The sequence below is a fragment of the Fundulus heteroclitus genome, chromosome 21, assembly GCF_011125445.2.
Source record: "Fundulus heteroclitus isolate FHET01 chromosome 21, MU-UCD_Fhet_4.1, whole genome shotgun sequence".
Classification (NCBI taxonomy): Eukaryota; Metazoa; Chordata; class Actinopteri; order Cyprinodontiformes; family Fundulidae; genus Fundulus; species Fundulus heteroclitus.
The window spans coordinates 19,853,304-19,875,055 of NC_046381.1; the positions used below are offsets into that span (position 1 = coordinate 19,853,304).

A 21,752-nucleotide genomic window follows, 5' to 3' on the forward strand; every position below is an offset into this window, starting at 1 on the left:
AAAAATGTTATACTCGAGAAAAGTATAAAGACCTCCAAAATATACTTAAGTACAGTAGTGAAGTATTTTTACTTCATTACTATACAACACTGGCCCTGAACACATCCTAACCACAAACATAATATCTGCCAACTCTGGGATGGGATGATATAGCCATGTAGGGAATGTTTGCTGACCTGCTGCAGTCATGCTGCTCTGTGCTGTCTCCAGCCTGGCTCACTGTAATCACGCTGACCTCTGCCCATCCAGTAAAAGACTGCGGTGCGGTCCTGCAGTTAAAAAAAACAGCGGTTAAAAACTCAACTTTTGCCACCTGCGGCCTTAAAAAACACAACTACCATGTCACCTGCGGCCGTGAGAGTGGCTTCGCCCCCGCGCGTCACCTCGGCTGCGTTTTCATCATTGGGTAGAGGAAAAAAAGCAGTTCGACCAACAACTGGTTCCGAACCTCCCTATCGCCACCCCGTCTTGAGCACACAGCCTGTCAGCCTCTCTGTGCAGTGTGCAGGGCTGCAGCATCTTCTCACAGCAAGCAGGGCGGCTGCAGCAGCAAGGGGCGGCAATTTGCCAATTCCTCACACCGTGATATAATAGATAATGGAAAACCGCTTTTGGGGCACAGATTATTTTAAATTATTTTTTAAGTGCTCGTGCAGCCCCAGATGTGTCATGGCAACCCGGTTTGCCCGTGCCAAAAAACGCTACTGCAGACGCTTAACTTTTTTTGAAGGTTGTTTTGCAGCACTTCTTGCCTTATACATAACGCTCAGACAGTTGAGAGACAGGAAACAGGGAGGCACACAGCAAAGGCCCTGAGGCTGGGATTTGAACCCCGAATGGCCACAGTGAGAACAAACTGCCTCTCCACATGCCGCGCACAGTCACACTTCTTTTTCTGTTCTCATTCAAATTTTAAATTAAATTAGACAAATCTGTTTCTCTTGTGCTTCAATTAGCATTGCTAACAGATTTTTAATGGGATATTTTTTTTTATTACTTTACACAAATTCAGAAATTAACATAGAGAAAGATTTATATTCTATTTAACAAATTAGGCAAGAGTGCAAATTGATTTCACAGCTTTGTATGCTTATGCTAGGCTAATTCACATCATCTGAGTTAATCGAAGGCAAACCTGTGAATGTAATTTAAGACACTTAAAAACACGCTACATCCTTGTGTCAAATCATGGGAAAATGTAACAAAATCAGCCAAGATATCTGGAAGACAATGGACCATGGTTTGTCCTTGCCTAAAATTGAATTGCCTTAAAGATCAAATGAAGGAAAAAGAAACCTAAAAAACTGTACATTTTGCTTTAAAGCAATGCTTTAATCAAGATTCTACTACAAATATTGCACAACTACCATACAAAACCCTGAAACCTGTGACATTCCACCTCCTAAACAGATCTTTGAAGCAGAGCTGAAAATCAAAATGCTTGTTACACTGGTACACGGCTGATGCTATGCAACATCATTGTGGCCAAACAATTCTGGCTGCTAGCACGTCTTGTGTCTGACACCGTGTCTGATTTCAGTGCATAACTAAATGTAAACTCGATCCAGCTGTAGCAATTTGAACCAGTCGTACACAGTGGAGAATCTGCTGCTCAGTGAGAAAGCTCTGATGACAGAAATGACAATTAAAGAGTCCCGTACTGGAATGTTAAGAGGATAGAAAATGCAACATGGAGCGTCTCTTCACATATTCACACAAGTACTATTTTTCTGCGACTAAAGTGCAATATCTTCGTTATTTTATAAAAAAATCTTATGCCATTGGTCTTCTATTACTATAGCGTTTCATTTTAGCAGCGGTGCAACTCTCAAAATCGTGCTATCATGGTGATTCAGGAGGGAGATGACCAGCTACAGATGGCGGTGTGCCCCCATGTCGAGCTGTTAGTAATGTCGACTGGTTGAACGGAGTTGTGCAGACATGAACGGCTGCCTCTTTAATAGTTGTCCTATAAACTGTTCAACAATGACTACTTTAACAAGGACAGCTGCAGTATGTCTTTGAGACACGCTCGTGAACCCGCACACCAAAACACGCGACTGTCCACAGAAGCATGTTGTCAACATCTCCGAAGCATATAAACTATACTTTATCTGTGGTACTGATAACATTCTGCACATTTTTTGCTACCATCTGTAGCATATTGATAATACCCAAAAACTTTAGCACAATAAAAAAAACAGTGCAGTTTTTATCCTTCTCAACAGTATTGGTAGTTTCATGAAATTGAAAATTTGCATGTTATCTAAGCCATAACAAGGCTTTTTTGGGCAATAATATAAAGCTCGGAACTCCACACTACTCCAGACATTTGACTTGAGAAAGCTCTCTGGATGGGAAGCGAAATGTCTTCAAACTTCGGAAAAAGGTCCAGTTGTTTTGTTTTTTAACTCTTCTTTTGGAGTAGTTTCATGAAGTTTTGATTGCAATGATCAGTGATTCAAATGAATTTATGGGTGCAAATGAGCCGCAATGCAATGCATGGATGTTCATTCTATCAAAAGCCCAGTGGTTTCAGCAGGTGTCACGCCCAAATACGTTGGCCACAAATGGTAAATGGTAAAATGGTAAATGGCTCGTGCTTGTATAGCGCTTTATTAAGTCCTACAACCCCAAACACTTCACACTACATCCATTCATGCACACATTCACCCCCTGACGGTGGTGAGTTATGTTAGTAGCCACAGCTGCCCTAGCAGACTGACAGAAGTGAGGCTTGCCATACATCGGTGCCACTGGGCCTTCTGACCACCGCCAGCAGGCAATTCGAGTGAAGTGTCTTGCCCAAGGACACAACGACTGAGATGGTCGGAGTGGGGGATTGTGCTGGCAACCTGCAAGTTGCAGGATGTCGGCCACACATGATGTAATGTTTTCAGCAGGCTTATAATTCTAAGTACGTTATGAAGTAAAACCTTGATTTTACTTCTCTGTCTGATGGTGCGGATGGGGGGAGAAGGAGAAGTTTGGCCTGAGGCGTAGAATGGAGAGGCAGGATGGTGGCAGGCCGTGCCATGTATTCGCCAGTGTAGAATTGTCACAATAACTTGACTAAATCCCTTTTGAAGATTAAAACACTTTTGAGAGGAATTAATAGCATAGAGGGTGATTCTTGTTATTAAATGTTGGGAAAAAAAATGTGCGCCAGCAGCAAGGATTTTTTCTAATGCAGGGCAAAGGAGCAGGTGCTTGAACACTGGCAGTCTATCGCCCTGCGTATTATAATTAATAATACATTAAATATTACTATAATCATAGTTATTGTTCTAAATAAAAAGCAACCCACATATTTGTTCCATTTTTTTAGCGCATTCTGTTGGCTCATGATGCAGAAAGTCCCGTCATGGCCGCTGCAGAGGGTCCGGTCTTGTGCAAAATTCTGTGGCCTCATCGTTGCACGGCATAATTTCATTGTTGACACAGCAAAATATTACATAAAAGCATTTAGTCATCTTTTAGCTACCGCCTTTTGGGTACAAAGCCATTGGCTCTTCAAGGAGGCAGGACTCTTCATAATAGTCTGAGCAGAGCCTGCTGTGCATTGTCGGTTTTCAGTCCTTCTTCCATGTAGCATCCAACCAAATTTTCTGCCATTGCAGATGGCGGAAAATTTGGCAAAGCTGAAAAAGTTTGCATTTGACCCTGTCACATTTGTCCATCCAAAAGGCACGCAATATCCCATTTTAAAATCCTTATTATTCACAAAAATTATTATCAAAAGCTGTTTCAACAAACAAAACAAGCTCAGACGACGTTCTTCCGTCCAATGATGGTGGTTTTGTTTGACCACAATGACGTGCCACATGGCTCAGCCTCTTCAAGTGTCCTGGGGCAAATTCAGACTCTGGTTTTAATGCACATTGTAGAAAGCAGCATATTTTGTTCCTTTTTAGTAATGTATTAAAAAACTTTGATGCATATCCATAGTGTAAATATCATATACTATAAAAAAAATTACATTTATTTTACAAACTAATACAGCCTTCATATCACCTTTTAAATTGTTCATCTGTACACACAAAAACACCAAGGGAATGACCAGCTATTATACTATAGATTTATTTTTTTTGTCCCAGAGATAAATGTGTATCAACCTCTGAACAAAAGCAAAAGGTATTGGATAAACGTTAGAAGGGAAGTTGAATATTCACTGCAGTTGCTTCTCACCAGTAAATCAATGCCAATGGAAAATGTTTATATGTTACATTGACGTACTTATTGTTACAATACCGAAACATGGATCCTTAGTTAAAACAAGCAGGTTATGCTGTCCCTCTGTCTTTCTGAATGCCCTACAGTGTGGCTTCTGGTACTCAGGTGCTGGAGAAGAGATGTTCAGAGGTCAGTAGTGTCTGCCTATGTTTTACCAATGGCAAATCCCTGCTGGGATGTGTGGGTGTATCGGTAACAAGAAAACTCTTCAGGAAAAAAATATTACAGCTCACTCAACATTTCCTGGAGAAATAAAGTTTTGAGAAATGCCATTAAAATAACATTAGACACCTACATATAAACTCCAAAGGAGCATTTAACTGTATTAAAATGCAATACTTTCTGAGGTTTTTGCTTATACTGGAAGAAGCAGCAAGCCAGAGCAGAGCTTTATGTCCAACACACACAGTCATCAGGCTTTTTATTATGATGTTATATTGATGTGTTTTGCTCTGTGCTTTTCTTCTCTCTACTTTTTTACCCTCTTTTTTGTTCATTATACATCTTTTTCCTGTCTCTCGTATCGGGGTAAGCAGCATGTTGAGTGTTGGCCCAATCACTGCAGAGTGTCCCAATCACTTCACATTTTTAAGCTAATGAAAGACCATGGCACACGCAAACATGCACTTCATCTCATGTACACACGTAACGCTGCATCCTTTTACATTGTTTTTGTCTGGGTTTGTCCTTCCCTCTGAATCTTTTTAGTTTTTTTTCTTAGCTTGACTAATATTTAATCAGCTTTTGTACTGGTGCTGGATGTGTTCTTAGTCTGCCTGTTTGCAAAAGATAGGAAGCTGGCAAAATGTTTTTTTTTTTTTTAACCATTTGCTGCTAAGGGCTCTTATTTTGTCACAGATTTTCCTCCTTACCCTCTATTACTCATACTTGCACTCCGGCTCTCTTTAGTACCCAAAATAGGACTAGAAAAGCTAAACTTTTCTAAGAATTTAATACAATGCTTTGTCATATTCCCTTTCTGTTCACCTTTGCAAATTTCAATCCACTTAGCCTTTGTAAAAGAATGAAATGCGTCAGTAAAATAATAGGACTGTAAAATCCCCTGGAATCGTGTCAGAGGATTATAGTGGATTTTTGGTGCTTTTTCATTGGAATGTGCGCACCTTGGCTGCAGGTACTTATCTCTTGAATAGCGTGCATGTGTTTTGGAAATGGCTGTTTTTGTGTCTGTGCTTACAGCTAGGCAGCGGCCCTCGTTTTAATTTTCTGCTCTGCTATGATCTGTTCATCATTTTCTGATGTGTATCGGCGTTGATCTCACCGGCCTCTTTCTGCTCGCTATGGTTCCTCCAACCAAGCAATGTCTTGAGAAAAGACGGTTCTGTGCAGCCTGCTTCTCGAAATGATCTTCGTTCTGTCAGAAGAGTTTTCTTGGCCTGGTTTTTGGTTATTTTTTAGTAAGCAAAAGCAAAAGGAGAAACTAAGAAAAACTCGTACTGTTACACTGTTCCTTATGTTGCCCCAAAAAAAAAAAAAAAAAACATTGATGTGAAGATAGAGCTGATTGTTTCGTGAAGGTTTAAGCATAATGCACAATGTGTATCTGTCTTGTAATTTTTCACTGTCAACTTCTGTCACTCTTCACTCATCTCATCATGAGATGCTAGGTTTTTAGGTTTTCACTCCGAGCTGTGAATGTTTAGCAACAGTATATCTACTTTAGATGTGGCTAAAATTAAACTGTAAACACCATTTCCTCCTGTTGAACTGACACTTTTCTTTGTTTTGGAGTTTCGGGGTTTGTAATTTGCTGTGAGCTTTTCAGGATCTGAATTAGGGCTAAAATAAGGAAACCATGATGTGCATCAGTTGTGATAGATCCACATTTTTCCTGCCAATGTTCTTCCCATGTCATTATCATGGCTTCAAAAAAAAAAAAAAAAAAACTTTGGTTATATTTGAGCTTAGTTTTATGGTGATTTATCCTGCTGGAAGTACCCAGAATATCTGCACACTGTTCTCATAAAGGGGTAGACCTGGTCTGTAACTATACTCAGATAGGTTAAAATGATGCAAAGTTTGTACAAAACTCTTAATACAGATAGAACATCATAATAGAATTTCAATACAATTTTTATTCATTTCAATAGGCAGTTTGTATCTTGAAAATTTGTATTTTCCATTGAAAATATTGGAATTTAAAACTAATTGCTCAAACCCATCACCAGCATTCCAACTAATCATGCACAGCAATCCAAAATCACAGACATTTGCAGCATGACAGATAATAAGCACAGTTTTTCTGGGGCTCTCACCTGGTTGAAATGATCGAGATGGTTGATGGTTTTCAAGAAAAACATCATGGTGTGTTCTCCATCCTAGAGCATTCTACACCGGGACCCCAACCAAACGCAACAACCACAAATGTCGACATTACTGGAAGCCCATAAGGCACCTGCCTAAGTGTGCCGGAAGTACTATCTAGCTTTTACTAAGGAAAGGCAAGGCAAGTTTATTTATATAGCACTTTTCAGTAGCAAGACAATCCAAAGTGTGTCACATTAAGTAGGCTTGAAATTGAGAAGAGGTCAGTTCATAAAAAGTTGCTTCCTCCTTCAAAATGTTAAGTTGTACAAAGTTATGTTGATCAAGACAGATTTGTTTGGATTTTGCTGCGCACAGAAACATTGCACTTTTTCAAACATTGCAAGCACCAATTTGATAGGCTTGGAAGTCAGCACCTCTGCTATTAGCTGCTTTATATACCAGGTAGGAGACTAAGTGAAAATAACACAGGAAAAAGAGAGCACATGTAGCAGCGGCAGGTTGAGCCTATACCTGCACAACAAAGCTAGGGCATATTAATGACATCCTATACATTCCTATTTAAAGAAAAAAATCTTAATTGGGACATGCATAGCCATTCGTTTTTGGAAAAAAAAAATATTCGGATGCCTTTGTTTTTAGCAGCTTTACTTTACCAAGGGACCCAAAGAGTGAAAAGAAAATATCTCTCACAACATCACACTACCACCATTTCTCTTAAGCCATTACTGTCATCTGAAATCACAACTCAACAGACCAGACACAATTGTTCATGTGGTTATTGCTCAATTTTCATGGTCCTTTGTAAATTGTAGCCTTCTTAGCTGACAGGAGTGGCACCTGGTGTGGTCTTCTGCTTATGTAGCCCACCTTCTTCCAGGTTAGATGTGCTGTGCATTCAGAGATGAAACTCCACATACTTTGGGGGTAATGAGTGACTGTTGGAGCCACTATTGTATTTCTGTCATCTAAGACTAGTCTGCCCATTCTCCTTCATGTTTTGACAACATTTAGGGATTGTGTACACAAATCTGCAGTCCAGTGGATATTTTCTCTGTATTATGTATTAAGATCCCAGTAGATCAGCAGTTTGTGAAATAGTCAGACCACTCCATCTGTCCTTAACCACCATGCCACGTTCAAAGTCACTCAAATCCCCTACCTTCCCCATTCTGGTGCCAAGTTTTAACTTCAACAAGCTACATCTAGATGCCTAAATGCAGCTATGTGATTGGCTGATGTGCTAATGTGTTAAAAGGCAACTGAGCAGGTGTAGCTAATGAAAGGCTAATTAATGTATTTGCAATATGTTGTGCAGCCCTAATCTCAATCTCTACTATGAATGTATGATTTGGGGTTCAGATGCAGACACCACATTGCAAGTTTAGAAAGCAACCTCACACAGCAACACCTTTCTGATCTTAGTTCTGAGAAAATCACACAACTACAAGCTCTGCTTTGGAGAGCCTTTTGTCATTTACATCACCCAGGTCTATCATGGGACCACATGTGATTGTAAATGTGCAGCTGTAACTGCAAGCTCAAAGAGAAATGGTGTATAACTCTGCAGCTCTGACCGGAGCGAGTGTCTGTTAGTTCCTATACCCCATTCTATCAGGCAGAACTACCTTAAGCAATTTTGTTAATTGCCATACTCAACATGTTATGTATTCACCAGAGGGTACTGGTCAGTTTATTGCTAACATCCGATAGGGTCACTACATCACATTGTCTTGTCCTTCCTTTTAATCTCAGAGTTATTTGTGCCTACATCCCAAGGTATAACTAGAGGCATAACGTGTGGGTTATGGTGGGCTTTAACTTTCCTTACCAGGTGGACAGCTTGCAGCTGATGGCAAAGAGCATCAAACTTGTCGATCACGTACTGAAAGTGTGGTCTCAAATGTGCTAGTTTAGTCTGCACAGGGGCTTTGTTTGTATTTAGCAAAGGAGTGTAAAAAAATCCCGCATAATCGTATGGTCGAGAATGGAAATATTGTGTGATGTGCTTGGACGAAGCTCTATGTGGATGTTAGTACAGTTAGCTCTATGGTATTTTGTAATTTTCATCAAACCACAGTGATGGATTTGACAGCCAGATTAGCATTTTCTTGAAACCTTCTATCTATGTCTGTGTATCTCCATCACAGAGGGGAGTTTGTTTACCAAGCCTTGTTGTTTACAGTCAAGGCGGTGCTTTTCATCATGCGGGGGTGTCAACCAGATGTTGAAATAACCTCCGTCTCAGCGCTCTGTTTAGTTTTAACGCAATCTCCTAAGGGGGGAAGTAACTTGTGACACAGTTAGTCCAGTTATTTATTTATTTAAGTTTGATCTAAGCTTGTTTTTCCACTGATGAAACTCTGTTAGTAAGGCTAAATGATCAAATTGACAAACAGAAATTTTGGAGTTCATTGTGTAGTAATTTGAAACAGGTTAACACACGCATGCTGAAAGAAAAAAGAAACAGAACAAAGGTCATTATAACGAATTACTAATGTTGCTGCGAGGCCTTATGTTAAAGAAAAAATACAAGAATATTCCAAGGACACTGATGTTTTTTTTTTTCTTCAAATGAACCAGGAAACATTTTCCTCATATGCGATACATTAACCAAATTGAACCAGATCAATCTTTACCTCTCCGTGTCCATATGTTTATAGTAACTGAGGTAATAAAGTCTGTTGCCAGTGATTATAAGCAGCGTTATTTAAACCCACCGACATCTTCAATACCAAATTCTCTTTACTATTGAAATGGGAGAGCCATCAAGCCAAGATCTAACGTGTTTTCCAAGACCTGGAGAAAAAAGGTTGTGGATGTCTCGGAGTTTGGTTAAGGATATAAAAAGATCAAGCGCAGACAGTCTGCCTGAAAAAGAAGTCTCAGAGAGCCTTTAACTTTCATCTCACTGTCTGCAGGTATCGCTTGCAGGTTTTTGTGTCAAAGTGCACGTATCTAAGAGCAGAATGCACGGATTTATTCAGATATACCAGATACATACTAGCGAATAGTTTTTTTTTTTTTTTTTGCTTGTTTAAAACGTGGAGCAAAACAGCAGCTTATAATCGGGCTAAGTTGGAAACGCCTTCACTGGTGGGACCAATCAAAGGGGGAAATGTTTGGCCATAGAAAAAAACAAAGATGTCTATGAAGACAGCTTTTACTGAGAGGAAGTATAAATCAAGTGCTAGTTACATAGATGGAGGCAATGTTTTATTCCTTATTTCTTTAGACCAGGGGTCAGCAACCTTTTTGAAACTGAGAGCTACTTCATTGGTACTGTGTCATACGAAGGGCTACCTGTACTTACCTTTGAACTAGAAGAATTAGATCTCACCTTAACGTTATGTAATATATACATGTTTTATAGCTTTTGTTATTTTTAAATCTATGTAAATACAAGTATGATTAAAAAGGAAGAGAACTGAATAAAATAACATTTTAGATGCAGCTGACTGGAGGGTTGTGTTATTTTGTTTAACAGGCTTAAGGGCACCACATATGGTCCTTGGGGGCTACCTGGTGCCCGTGTGCACCATGCCGGTGACCCCTGCTATAGAGTGATGTGGGAAAATTGATTGAACTATGATATCAGTTTAAAAACATTGTCAGGTCCTTTGTTTTAAAGTTGAAGTTGAACAGAGCTGGACTGGAGAATCAGACAGTAATATAAAAAAAAGAAGAACCTGAACAAAACATCTTTTTTGCTGGTATTCTCTTGTGGAATGTTTTCAAATTTGTGCCACTGCTCGAGTAGACTGTTCATCTGGTAGTACTTTTACGAAAAGAAGGCTGTTCCTCTTTTATTACATGTTGAAAAAATGTGATGAAATGAATCTTCCTTCCTATATATTCTTATACCATCTTGTGTTGATACAGGCTAACCGGAAAAAGGTAATGAAAAAAGGAAAAGGGAAAAAAAAAACACCAAAGTGTGTGTGTGATTGACGGAAGTTGGTTTGTTTTCGTTGCTGGTGTGACTGGCAGTCGTCAGCCTTTGAAAGCTCTTTTGCCCTCTTTACTCTGCTGGGTTTTAGGGCTGTCAGTACTCATGCTGACTGCTTGGGGAGTATAAAGATATAACTGCTGAGCAGTAAATATGCTGCTTAAGTGAACTAGTAGCTCAAACTTTAGTTGGAACATGATTTAGGTCATTTGATTCCCACTTGATATACCAGCTCCTAAACTAAGACACTCAATGTTGTTTACACAGATTGTATTGACCAGCATTAACAATGCCAACACTCATCTTTCCCCATTTATTTTTCCAAGCCTGTTATCCTTGCTAATCCCCATAAGAATAATTTTGTTCAAAAACAAGTATTGCATTAGATTGTTCACTTTTTTAATACGCTAGTAAAAATAAATAATGTAATACAAAAATGTTAAAAGTTGTCTCCTTGTATGCATTTTTCCAGAAGGATTTAACAAAATGTTATTATTTCACTGGCTTTTCTTTTAAATGTCTTTTTCTTTGTCATATTTTTTACACCTTTCATTTTTGGTCATTTTGCCCTTTTGCCATTTCATGCCTTTGTATAAAATCTTTTGTGTGCGTCTGGGGGGAGTCATCATAAAAAGTCTTTGGTTTTTCTTAAATTCCTCATCAGTAACTATTACGATGTTTAACATATGCACATCTTGGTCAATTAAAACACCATCATTTAAAAAAATGTAAATATGTATTCATATATAGATTCATTACACACTATTTTAGGCATGTATTTGAATACATTTTTATTTTTATTTACCCTAACAGTAACCTGGACAAGTGCCAACAGCTGCTGTTAACCTGAACTGCAGCAGTGCTTTGTTTAATTTAGCATACCTGCTGACATCTCTCTCTGTGTAAATGCTGGCTCAAGGGGCAGGACTGAGGCTGTGGTTAACTCAGGGGGTTTTCAAAGTTACAGAGAGCATCCATACTGCAGGTGGCATTACAATGACAGCCATGGATGGATGGATGGATGAGCTGATTGATTCACTGCTTATAATAGTACCTGAAACAGGTGCTGCGGTTGTGGTCTCAAGAAAATATCAGCGAGCACACGGCAAGCGTTATGATTTCTATTTAAAATAAAGTCTGATGAAATTTCAGAGTTATCAGCAGCTTACTGCTTTGCTGTGTCCTTTGTTTCCATGCATAAGGAACTGAGCCCTCGATCAGATGAAGTCTCTGAGGCAAATTCCTCTTCATTACCGGCAAAAATTACTGAAGCTTTGATCCTTGAAGAGCTTTGCGCCAACGAGGAGGACTTTCCCTACTGATGCGGGTACATTCCCACAAAAAATAAAGTAACCTGGCACTTCGACAAGGTTATGATAATGGGGGGCCGGTGGAGTTGGGTTGTGTGGGTTAATACACCCAACAACCAAACATTTAGATTGGTCCACTGATGGCTTCGGCATCCTTGAGTTTAGAAAATCGAAGTGAAAACGAAACATGGCGAAAAAATGGTGGGATGTATATTACCGGACTGCACAGAGGTGCAGTGGGTAGCACTGTTGCCTTGCAGCAAGAAGGTTCAGGGTTCAAATCCAGCCCTGGGTCTTTCTGCATGGAGTTTGCATGTTCTCCCTGTGCATGCGTGGGTTCTCTCCGGGTACTCCGGCTTCCTCCCACAGTCTAAAAAACAATGACTAATTAATTGGCTTCTCTAAATTGTCCTTAGGTGTGAGTGTCTGCGTGAATGGTTGTTTGTCCTGTTTGTCTCTGTGTTATCCTGCAACAGACTGGTGACCTGTCCAGGGTGTACCCCACCTCTCGCCCAATGAACGCTGGAGATAGGCACCAGCAACCCCCGCGACCCCATCAGGGATTAAGCGGGTCAGAAAATGGATGGTTGGATGGATGGATGTATATTACCTTATGTAGACGTTCTGCAAAAAGCCGTAACGGGGAAGAAAGCGTAACATAAAACAGAAAAATCTGAACGGCTTTAAAAGTATGACATAAAAAGAATCTAAAGATATCTAAACAGCACTTTGGAAGCCTGAATTCAACTTTCCAGTACTTCCAGAGGCCCCAAACACACAAGAAATGGTATTTTGAACAGGTAGTGCTGAAAAAGTGGATTCTTCACTTTATGTCCCCTTTAAGCTAAGCTATGTTCGGACACATTGCACTTGGGTTTCTTCTGTTAAATTATTATTTTTTTTTTTTAAACCTATGAACATGTTTTAACTCGCTGTCTACACTTTGGCTCCCAATTAGAGGGTTTTTATGTTTAAAGAAAATGTTATGTAACCATGCACAGTTGGTGGGCTGATTTACCTGTGGTTTCCATTTTTTACAGCTTTACTTTAGAACATCAGCCACCTCTCCGGATCAGAAGGACATGTACTCCACCTTAATATCGTTGCTGTAGCTGGAAAGCAGCCCGGTCTTAGAGGCTGGCTGTGGTCACATGGTACACATGAAACCATCGTAACTGACATTCGTGGGAACAAAATGGAGCTTCATGCCTTGGGATGCTTGTATCTACCGTCAGTTTGTCCCATGCAGCAAGGGAACTGTTTGCACCCGTTTGTATAGCTGGTGTTTTAAAGTCATTTTCCAGAATCAGCTCAGAGTCTGCTGTAAGGAGGCATGATTTAATGACTGCAGTGAATAATGTCCGGCAGTAGGAAGTCAGTTGGAGTTATTATGGTTTGCCCGGGGTCATAATCTGTCATAAAATCAACTTGGTGAAATGGAAGGGAACGAAATCAAAACAACTGGAAATAAAAGTTGTTTTTTGTTTTTTTTTAGAAAAGAATATACCTTTATTTTAAGTTTTGTGATATCATATATAAGCATTTTTGTAAATATGTTTACATAATGTGTATATATAGGACAGAAATAAACAGATTTCCAATTGTTTCTGTGCATGGTAAGCAAATGGTTTGTTCACACATATGAAATGGAAATAGGATCGGACAAAACATGTCGGTATAAAATGGGGTTAGGATTTGGCGGCGAACTGAATTGACTGGGAGGGTTCTGTAGCCAAATCATTTACTTTCTAACCAACAGGTGAATCCTGCCGAAAGCTCAGAAACACTCACTGTTATTGTAATCTTTTCTAATCTCTTTACAGGTGGACACCATAGTGACACTGGGTGGTCTAGCAGGGAGACTTGACCAGACCATGGCATCGGTTGAGACCCTCTTCCATGCTCTGTCCATGACACAGCTGCCTGTTCTGATCATACAGGAAGCAAGCTTGGCATACTTACTCAAACCCGTGAGTGAATTGTTTTTCCAACTTGTCTCCATTATCTACTGTTCTATAGGCCAGAAGAGCCACCTGTCCCTCAGTCTGATCATCATTTCCTGTGGATGTCTCTCGCTATCAATCTTCATACCCAGCTTCAACTCAATACAAAACTAAAAGCAAAGAAATTGTTGGGCACCAGTATCAATGTATGCCAAGGCTTTAAGAGTTACAGTTTCAAAACGGATTAGATCTTCTGTCATACCACTTCTATGATTTAAATACCTTGTTATGAAGATGACAGATAAAGTGCTGGAGTGACCAGAGGTTTCTACTGATACATATAGCATAAAGTAATGCAGCCTCCTCTTCCCAAACCTTTAGTTTGCATCTCTAATCAAGCAGGCTGCAAGACCTATACCTGAGATTGAGTTTGGAAATATTTGTAGTCATGGTGGAGAAACAATTGGAACGTCACTCATTAGTCTAATTAAAAAAGCAACAGTTGGCAAGCTATGAGCGGCATGTCTCTTTAAGCAGCAGACGGCAGGCTGGCTTCATGAGCAGATAGCCAGAAATAATGAATCAGCTAAGATCAGCTCGATACCATCCCTGTGTCACCCTACAAGGAGCAGGACAGCAAAAAAGTACGATAACGTTGCATGATCAGCACTTGTAAAACATTACTAAATTTACCAAATGTTTGTTTTTGCTTAAATCTATGTATCAAAATCAAAACAGAAATCAGTTAAAAATATATATATGACAAAACGTTACTCTACTATAACTGTAGTAATTATTATTTACTTTGGCAAATACAATCATAATTATTGATAAAATGTTTCAAATAAATGTAATTACATTACATTTTATAACATTGTTTAAAATGTGCATTGGCACAGTTCTCTCTTGGTACTCCGGCTTCCTCCCACAGTGCCCTTAAGTGTGAGTGATTGTTTTCCCTGTTTGTTTCTGTGTTGCCGGGACTGATTACTGATGACCCCCCCCCCCAACCCCATTCGGAAAAGCAGTTCTACAAAACGAATGTATGGATTTTAATTTAAGCTTTTTGTGGAAATGAGAGCCCTAAATCAGCCCACAACTACTTCCAGTGCAAGTAAAGCAATAGACCCATTATCCTGAAGAAAGCCTTAAATTTATATAATGACCGCCTCCAAAGAACTAAACTTTTGTGGTGATTTTATGTTTGCTGTGTGTTCCCTATAAGGTGCATATAATCACCGCGTACATACGCGGGCCTACAATCTAGTTTCTTCACGCTAGGCTAACGCTGCGCCTTAACAACTTCCAAATCATCCGTCTCCCAGGTGTTCTCTCTATTTTCTATTCTCCCTCAGAAATGTTTTTCTTGGCTCCGCTTCCACCTTGATTAGAGTGTCGAACGCTTTGTTGTTTTTTTTTTTTTTCCTTCTCACGAGTAATCACTTCAAGAACGCAAACACACATAGACGCGATCACTTTCTCACTCACACACACACACTTCTCCGCTCTTATAATGTCCCAATTTGCTGTTTGTGAATGTAAGAGCCGGAGACTCTCCTGATGCTCCCCAAATTGTTCTTTTCTTCTTTTTTTTTCCCCCTCTATGCCAGCTACTTTCTCATGCTCTCTTGATGATTGAGTTTACAAGTGGGCTTAACATCTGCCTTTTTAGAACGCACATTGAACCCACAGCCCCTCTCGACCCTTCTGTTTGTCCCTTGGCTTTCTGACGTCTCCGGGACAAACAACAAACTGCGATGCCTTCTGATGACAAAAGCAAACCCTCTCTGCTGCTCTCTCGTCATATTCCTTGTCATTATTCCAAAGGCGTGTTGTCATTTGCTGCTTCATACCTCGACACCTCCAATTAATCTTACTTCAGCGAGGGTAAATTAAGCTCGTTTGTCAAAGCAGCTCCAATTCGCCGGCGACTGATGAACGCACATGCCCGTACATGAAGGTGAGCTCAACCTTTGAAAGGGCCCTCCGTTGTTTGTTCAAGTTACATATGTATCTGAAGTGTTTACAACTTTTGCCAAAAAATCTCACACGCCATATTCTCTGCCACGACAAGTGCTTTTTTTTTTTTTTTTTTAAACTTAATTGTGCTTCAGTAGCACAAAGATCGTTGCACTCTGGCTTAAAACACCACAAAGAAAAATGCTCTGTAAACTTTGAACCCTCAATAAAAGAAAGGATAAATCTCTTTAATCTCTCATGTTTTATTCAGCGAAGACGACATGTTGCTTCATTTTGATTAAATCTCTGAATTTGTGAACCACGAAGAAGCTCTGATTTAATCAAGGTTGCACCTGTTTGCCTTATTTATTTTGTTTCCCAAATAAGGTCTCTTAGTATAATTATGCCACCTCTAGGAAATATGCCGAAGTCATGTGTTTTCTATAGCAGTCTCAAAGCGCCGCAAAATTATCATATCTTCTATTAAATTATGGGTAGAGACACCTCCTTTGTGAGTCTCTGCAGAACAGGGGGATGTTTTAATCAGTCTTAGTCTCACGGTAGTGCTAAATTTACTTAATTTGAGTCTCATAAATAAATAACATAAGGACAGAAGGTGAGCTTAGCTCGGTTCGCTTTTCTCTCATGATGTGCTTTATTGAGTCCTGGGTAACCACAGTGAGATTTACTGCGTTGTAAGCCAGCCTCTGTGGAGGCTCTGGAGGCCCCGCTCTGCGTGTTGCGGGACGCGGAATGAGCAACGATGCATCTGTCCGATCTATTCTGTAAATCGGTCCGGCACGCCGGCTACAGCTCGAAACTGTCGACTTGTTTACTTGCCGCTCTCTGAAGGAGTGAAACTCGTCAGATGATGCGGCTGATGTGAGAGATGAAATGTGATAACTCGAGCTGTGTTAAATCATCCAAGCATCTGTGCTGGGGTAAACTGAGCGAGGTTTTAGCGTTTAAATATAAAGTATAAATAAATAAGGAACTGAGCCAGAATGACACGTTCTTTTAAAGAACTGAATAATTTAGAGTAGTCAATTCAAGACACAAAGGAAAAGTCAAATAGTTGTTTTTTTATTCAAAGTTCAACAGACTCTGAAAAAGCTAGTTGCGTGAGAACTGGCAACATTCAGAATATTCTAGGTTATTCAAGAGAGGTCCGTTTTTCAAGATCTGCGGTTGAAAACTTTCCTGACTTTGCTCTGCTGTGGGGTAATTTAATGCCATGTTTACCATGTAAAGGCTGAAACAGACCTGCAAACAGATGGGGAGTGTCAGGCTAACTGCAAGGAAAGGACATTGCAGGGCTGTATCTGTCTGTCATCTACGCCTTTGTTAAACATATCGCATGGGATTCTTAAATATGAAAGCAATTCATTTGCCCCATTGCAGCTGGTAGGCGCATGATTCCTTCATTGTAATTAAAATGATTATTAAATGAATTAACATGTGTTTTCTTTAGTAATGGTATTAAAAGTGTTGTGTCAGTATATTCTAAAGTTATCCTTATATTATTTTTTTTCACTGCCTAGTTGTAGATTCCAGTTAACATGTCGTGTTAATGTAGATATTTCTGCTTGAAGTTGAACCTTGCTTCTGGGAAAATGCTGCTGTTTAATTAACAGTCTTTGAATTAAGTTAAGGAAATTGCAGAGCTCCACTGTCTGCTGTCATATTTTTTTGTCTCATCAGTAAACCTACTGTCGGTCTTATTACTGCATTTTATTTACTATTTAATATGTTTTGCCCAAATCTAACTTCGTTGTATGTTTTGTTTCTTATTCTAGATTAAAATTTAAAGTATTATTTTCATAATTGTAACATGATTTTAGATTTTTTTTATATTGATATTTGCAATAAACGTTTTGTGGGAAATTTTACTTATTTAAGAACAACTGTGTCTTTAAATAATATAGGGTATATTCCTCTTCAGATTAGTAGGAGAAACCCCCCCCCCCACACACACACACACACACACACACACACACACCTTTATGCTTGCTCCTCATTCACTCTTTTTTCTGATGCTGTAACACAAAGAGCCTGTGCTTATGTATAGAAAACAACCTCAGGTTGGTTTCTGAACACAAAAAGCTCCAAAACTTAGATGTTTCCCATCTATTCCTTCCCTCTGGCTCTGCAGTGCCAGGTAGCTAAGCTATGACAACACTTCTTTAAACATACATTCTCAAGCTGTTTAGTTTGTCTCCCCTGGATGTGTTCATCTATGGCACTTTTATAGTTTTAGATGACTGATGTTGCTATATGCACTTTGTCTTAAGATGTAGCAGCAGAAGCGTTCCATACTCCAGCTTCTTGCAAAAATATTTATACCTCTTAAATGTTTTGTTGTTGTTGGTTTTTTTTTCCATATTGCAATCACAAACCATGCCGTATTTCATCGGAAATTCATATGATAGACCATCACAAAGTAGAGTGTAATGGTAAAGTTCAAAGAAAATGTTTTTTCATTTATGTATTATTTTACTAATGCGAATATGAAAAACATGGATGCATTAGGGCTGCCGCTGCACAATATTAAACATGCTTTGGCGACATTTTTAAATATTGCTATGAGGTTATAAATTGCTGTCGATCCTCATTATCCTAACTCGGCTCACACTCTCGTTGAACTTTAGTACCTTCAGTGCTGTCACCTGGGTCCTTTCTGGCATCTACTGCAGTAAGAGTCCATTTAACAGCTGAATTTGGTGCTGGCTCGCTAAGAGTGAATTCCTAACATTGGAATCATAACAGCCAGCAACTATTACATTTCAAGCCAATCCTTTGCAGTACTAACATTATGCATAATAGTATTACAGTGATGCTATATTGTGTAGCAATAGCATGCATCTGTCTTGGTAGAATCACTTTTTGCTTCAATACAAGCTGTATTTACAGCTGTAAGCAATCTCTACCAGCTTCCATTGTTGCTCTGGCTGTATGTTTAGGGTTGTTACCCCACAGTGAAGGCTGAGACACACCAAGACTGAATTAGCATCTGCATGAAGCCGTAGCAATTACATCAGATTGAAGTGAATTGGGCCAGGGAGACTCGCTAGTGGTTCTAAGCACCTATGTCTTCGTAGTTCCAACAGAAAGAAAGACACATTGTCAAATTATGACAGGTCGGCTTTGGGTAAAGTACAAAATAAAATCACTGAACCACAAGATAAACTGCACGTAATTTCCATCCAGGTTCGTCCCCATATAGGTTTTAAACGTTTAATGTTCTTTGAGCCTGTTCGAGCAGCAACTACAGCTTTACGTTTAATGCCCAGTTTGTTTATGCTGACGTCCAGTACATACTTTCACATGAATACTCGATCCTGCAAGTCTGGTGGTACACAGACGGACCCTCTACGCAGCCAGCAGGTCAGGAGAAGAATCTGTACGTCGAATCGGACGGATTGGTGTGTCTCGGCCTTAAGGCGAACTTCTGCCTCATTCTCAAGTTTTTCACAGCCTCTGATCATGTTTTCTACCAGGACTGCCCTGTTTGGCAACCATCTTTCCAATCACTGTGACAACCTTTCCTGTCCTCGCTGAATAAAAGCATCCCCACAGCATGATGCTGCTACCACCATGTGTGTTCAGGGTGGTGTGTAGTGTGAGTTTTCCTCCACACTTGGCATTTTTCAAGTCAAAACGTGTGTTGTAACAAACTGTATGTATGACATATTTAATCCCTACAAAGGGCTTGCCACTCATCTATAAAAGCTATTTGGGGAGAGCACAATCCATACCTATCTTGTCACCAAGTAGAAATAGGTTAGCACAGCACCCTATTTCCAGACATTTTTGGTTTCCTTCAGCTGCATAGATTTACACAAGTAGTGTAGCTTTCTACTTTGTGAGTAGGAGAAACTTTCTTTCGACCTTTCTATATTCCACTATGTGGCTTTATTCACAGCAAAATAATGGTATTGGCCTAAAAGTTGGACACTTGCTTCTATCTATATTCCTTGATTCGATTTATTTTGGTCTCCGAATCCCAGTTTCTCAGGGGAAAGAGTGGCATTTACAAATGTTGTGAATGCTTGTTTTATACATGAAACATTTCATGAATAATGTCACAGTCCCTCAGAAATAGGTCTCTTATTATTGTTGAGACACAATTGGTAAATCCCCCATTAAAATTGTCTAGTTCTTATATAATTATAATATATGTTGTTTTTTTCTTGGATTCTTAAACATATTATTGTACACCATACTGTAACTCTACCTGTTTACCTACTGTGATACATCAGATTAAAGCTGCTTTAAAGTGTAGTTAAATCTGTCTTTTTAAAATAGCTTTTTGAATCAATAGACTGTGATTCATATGCCGGGGTCAGTTTAAATTTCGGGACGTTAAACAAGGGGTACAGCCCTGAAAATAGCAATAATTTATTTTAATGACCCTCGGCGACTGGGTGCAGAAGCTGAGTCTGGGATAAAAAAGTTAAAGTCCTGCTACACATTTTATTGCACACACACATATATATATATAATATACACGCATGTATACTAATTCACTTCATTCATGATGTAACATGTCTGCAGGGCAACCACAGACTGAGGGTGAACACAGGCCTGGAGGGAGAGTGGTGCAGCCTCATTCCTGTAGGTGGACCCTGCCAAACAATCACCACAGGGCTCAAATGGAACCTGAGTGAGTCCCTTCCTGTTTACAACCTGTCATTACTCTCCTGCTTGCTTTACTTCGACATTTGCAGCCTCAGTATACATACAGTAAGCCACTGTAGCAGCAAGGGATAAACTCGAGCGTTTCAAATTTGTAGTGAAGGAAAAATAATCTTTCTATTCTTCCAGAGTCTTCAGGACCATAATGCTTTGTTTCACAAAGTAAATATAAGATCCGAGGCTGATTACTCCATTCGCAGTGTAGACATTTCTGCGAGCAAAAGAGACGCAGTGATTTACCGACGCTTAATTTGCTTCAGTCAAATGATTCTGCAGTTTGAACATGTTTCATTTGGAGATGATACACAACGTGCCTCAAAGAGCTTTTTGTCTTTTTGACAATTGTGTGAAAATCTACTCGACGCTCATCTGAGGACCCCCGTGGCTTTACTCCACTCCAACCCACATGGCCAGCTGTGCTCTTAATGAGTTGGCACAGACCGAACTGCCACCCATTCGAGGGAACCTGGACCTTCTGTCACTGGGGTTGCATAATGTGTTTGCTTCTTGGTGGGTGTCCACCGCCAGTGCCTGTATGTGCACATGTACGTTTTTAGGAGTCGGCACGCTTGAGTGAGCGCACGTCTACTTGTTTGAACATGTCGCTGTACATGTTTGAATATTCATACGCGCTTGCACTTCCGGCCTTGTTTATCAACTTCTTGTTTGTGTGTATGTGTGCTTCTTCTATATTTTTTCTTTTTTTTTTCCAGCTACAATATGTTCTACAGTACACTTATTTGGCACACCTGTGAGGTGGCCTTCTGAATGGTAATGAGAGGGACTTAATACATGAGAGTCTTATGCAGATTAGCCAGTGGTAACAAGATGCATAATTAACCACATGCATATTTAGAAGGCGGGAAGTAATGACTTCCTTCTGGGGTTTGAGGGAAGGACTAGAATATTAAACAAAAATTTGGGACTTTTTTTTTCTCCCCCAAATTTTTAATGTCCCATGTCCTATAGGACTATTACTGTTATACCACTCTGGTTCGTGTGTTTCTTGTGACTGCAACCGTTTTTTTTTTTTTTGTGCTAGTATTAAGCTTCTGGAAGCTCGAGTCAGAGCAGTGCCATTTTTGAATGACAACAGCTTTTTTAGAAATTCATTGAAACAATGCCCCACATGTTCACAGCCTCTCAGTGAGGAAAACTGCAAATGTCAGCATCTACAACCTTGCTTGCCCGAAGGAGGCTTTTTATTACTTCTTCATTCAAAGGGTTGGTTTTATTGAAAGGGAACATAAAATTTGCCATAAATCCATATCGATTAGATCAGATGTGTTCATTTTAAAGGAATTGGCTTTTCTTCAGCAAACATTTTAGTACAGATTATTTCATGGTAGAGAAATGCACACAGACTAAAATACCTTG

The 21,752-nt window shown here is 39.6% G+C and overlaps 1 protein-coding gene across 6 annotated transcripts in view; it reads left to right on the plus strand.

Annotated features, from left to right (window-relative positions):
• Positions 1-21,752, plus strand: part of tpk1 (thiamin pyrophosphokinase 1) — a 101,985-nt gene that overhangs the window by 52,821 nt on the left and 27,412 nt on the right. For all 6 annotated transcript variants that reach the window (XM_012863924.2, XM_036125380.1, XM_021317172.2 and 3 more), the window contains 2 exons: positions 13,602-13,748; positions 20,235-20,343. In XM_012863924.2, coding sequence (XP_012719378.2) covers positions 13,602-13,748; positions 20,235-20,343 — 256 coding nt within the window. The remainder of the gene's footprint in view (positions 1-13,601; positions 13,749-20,234; positions 20,344-21,752) is intronic.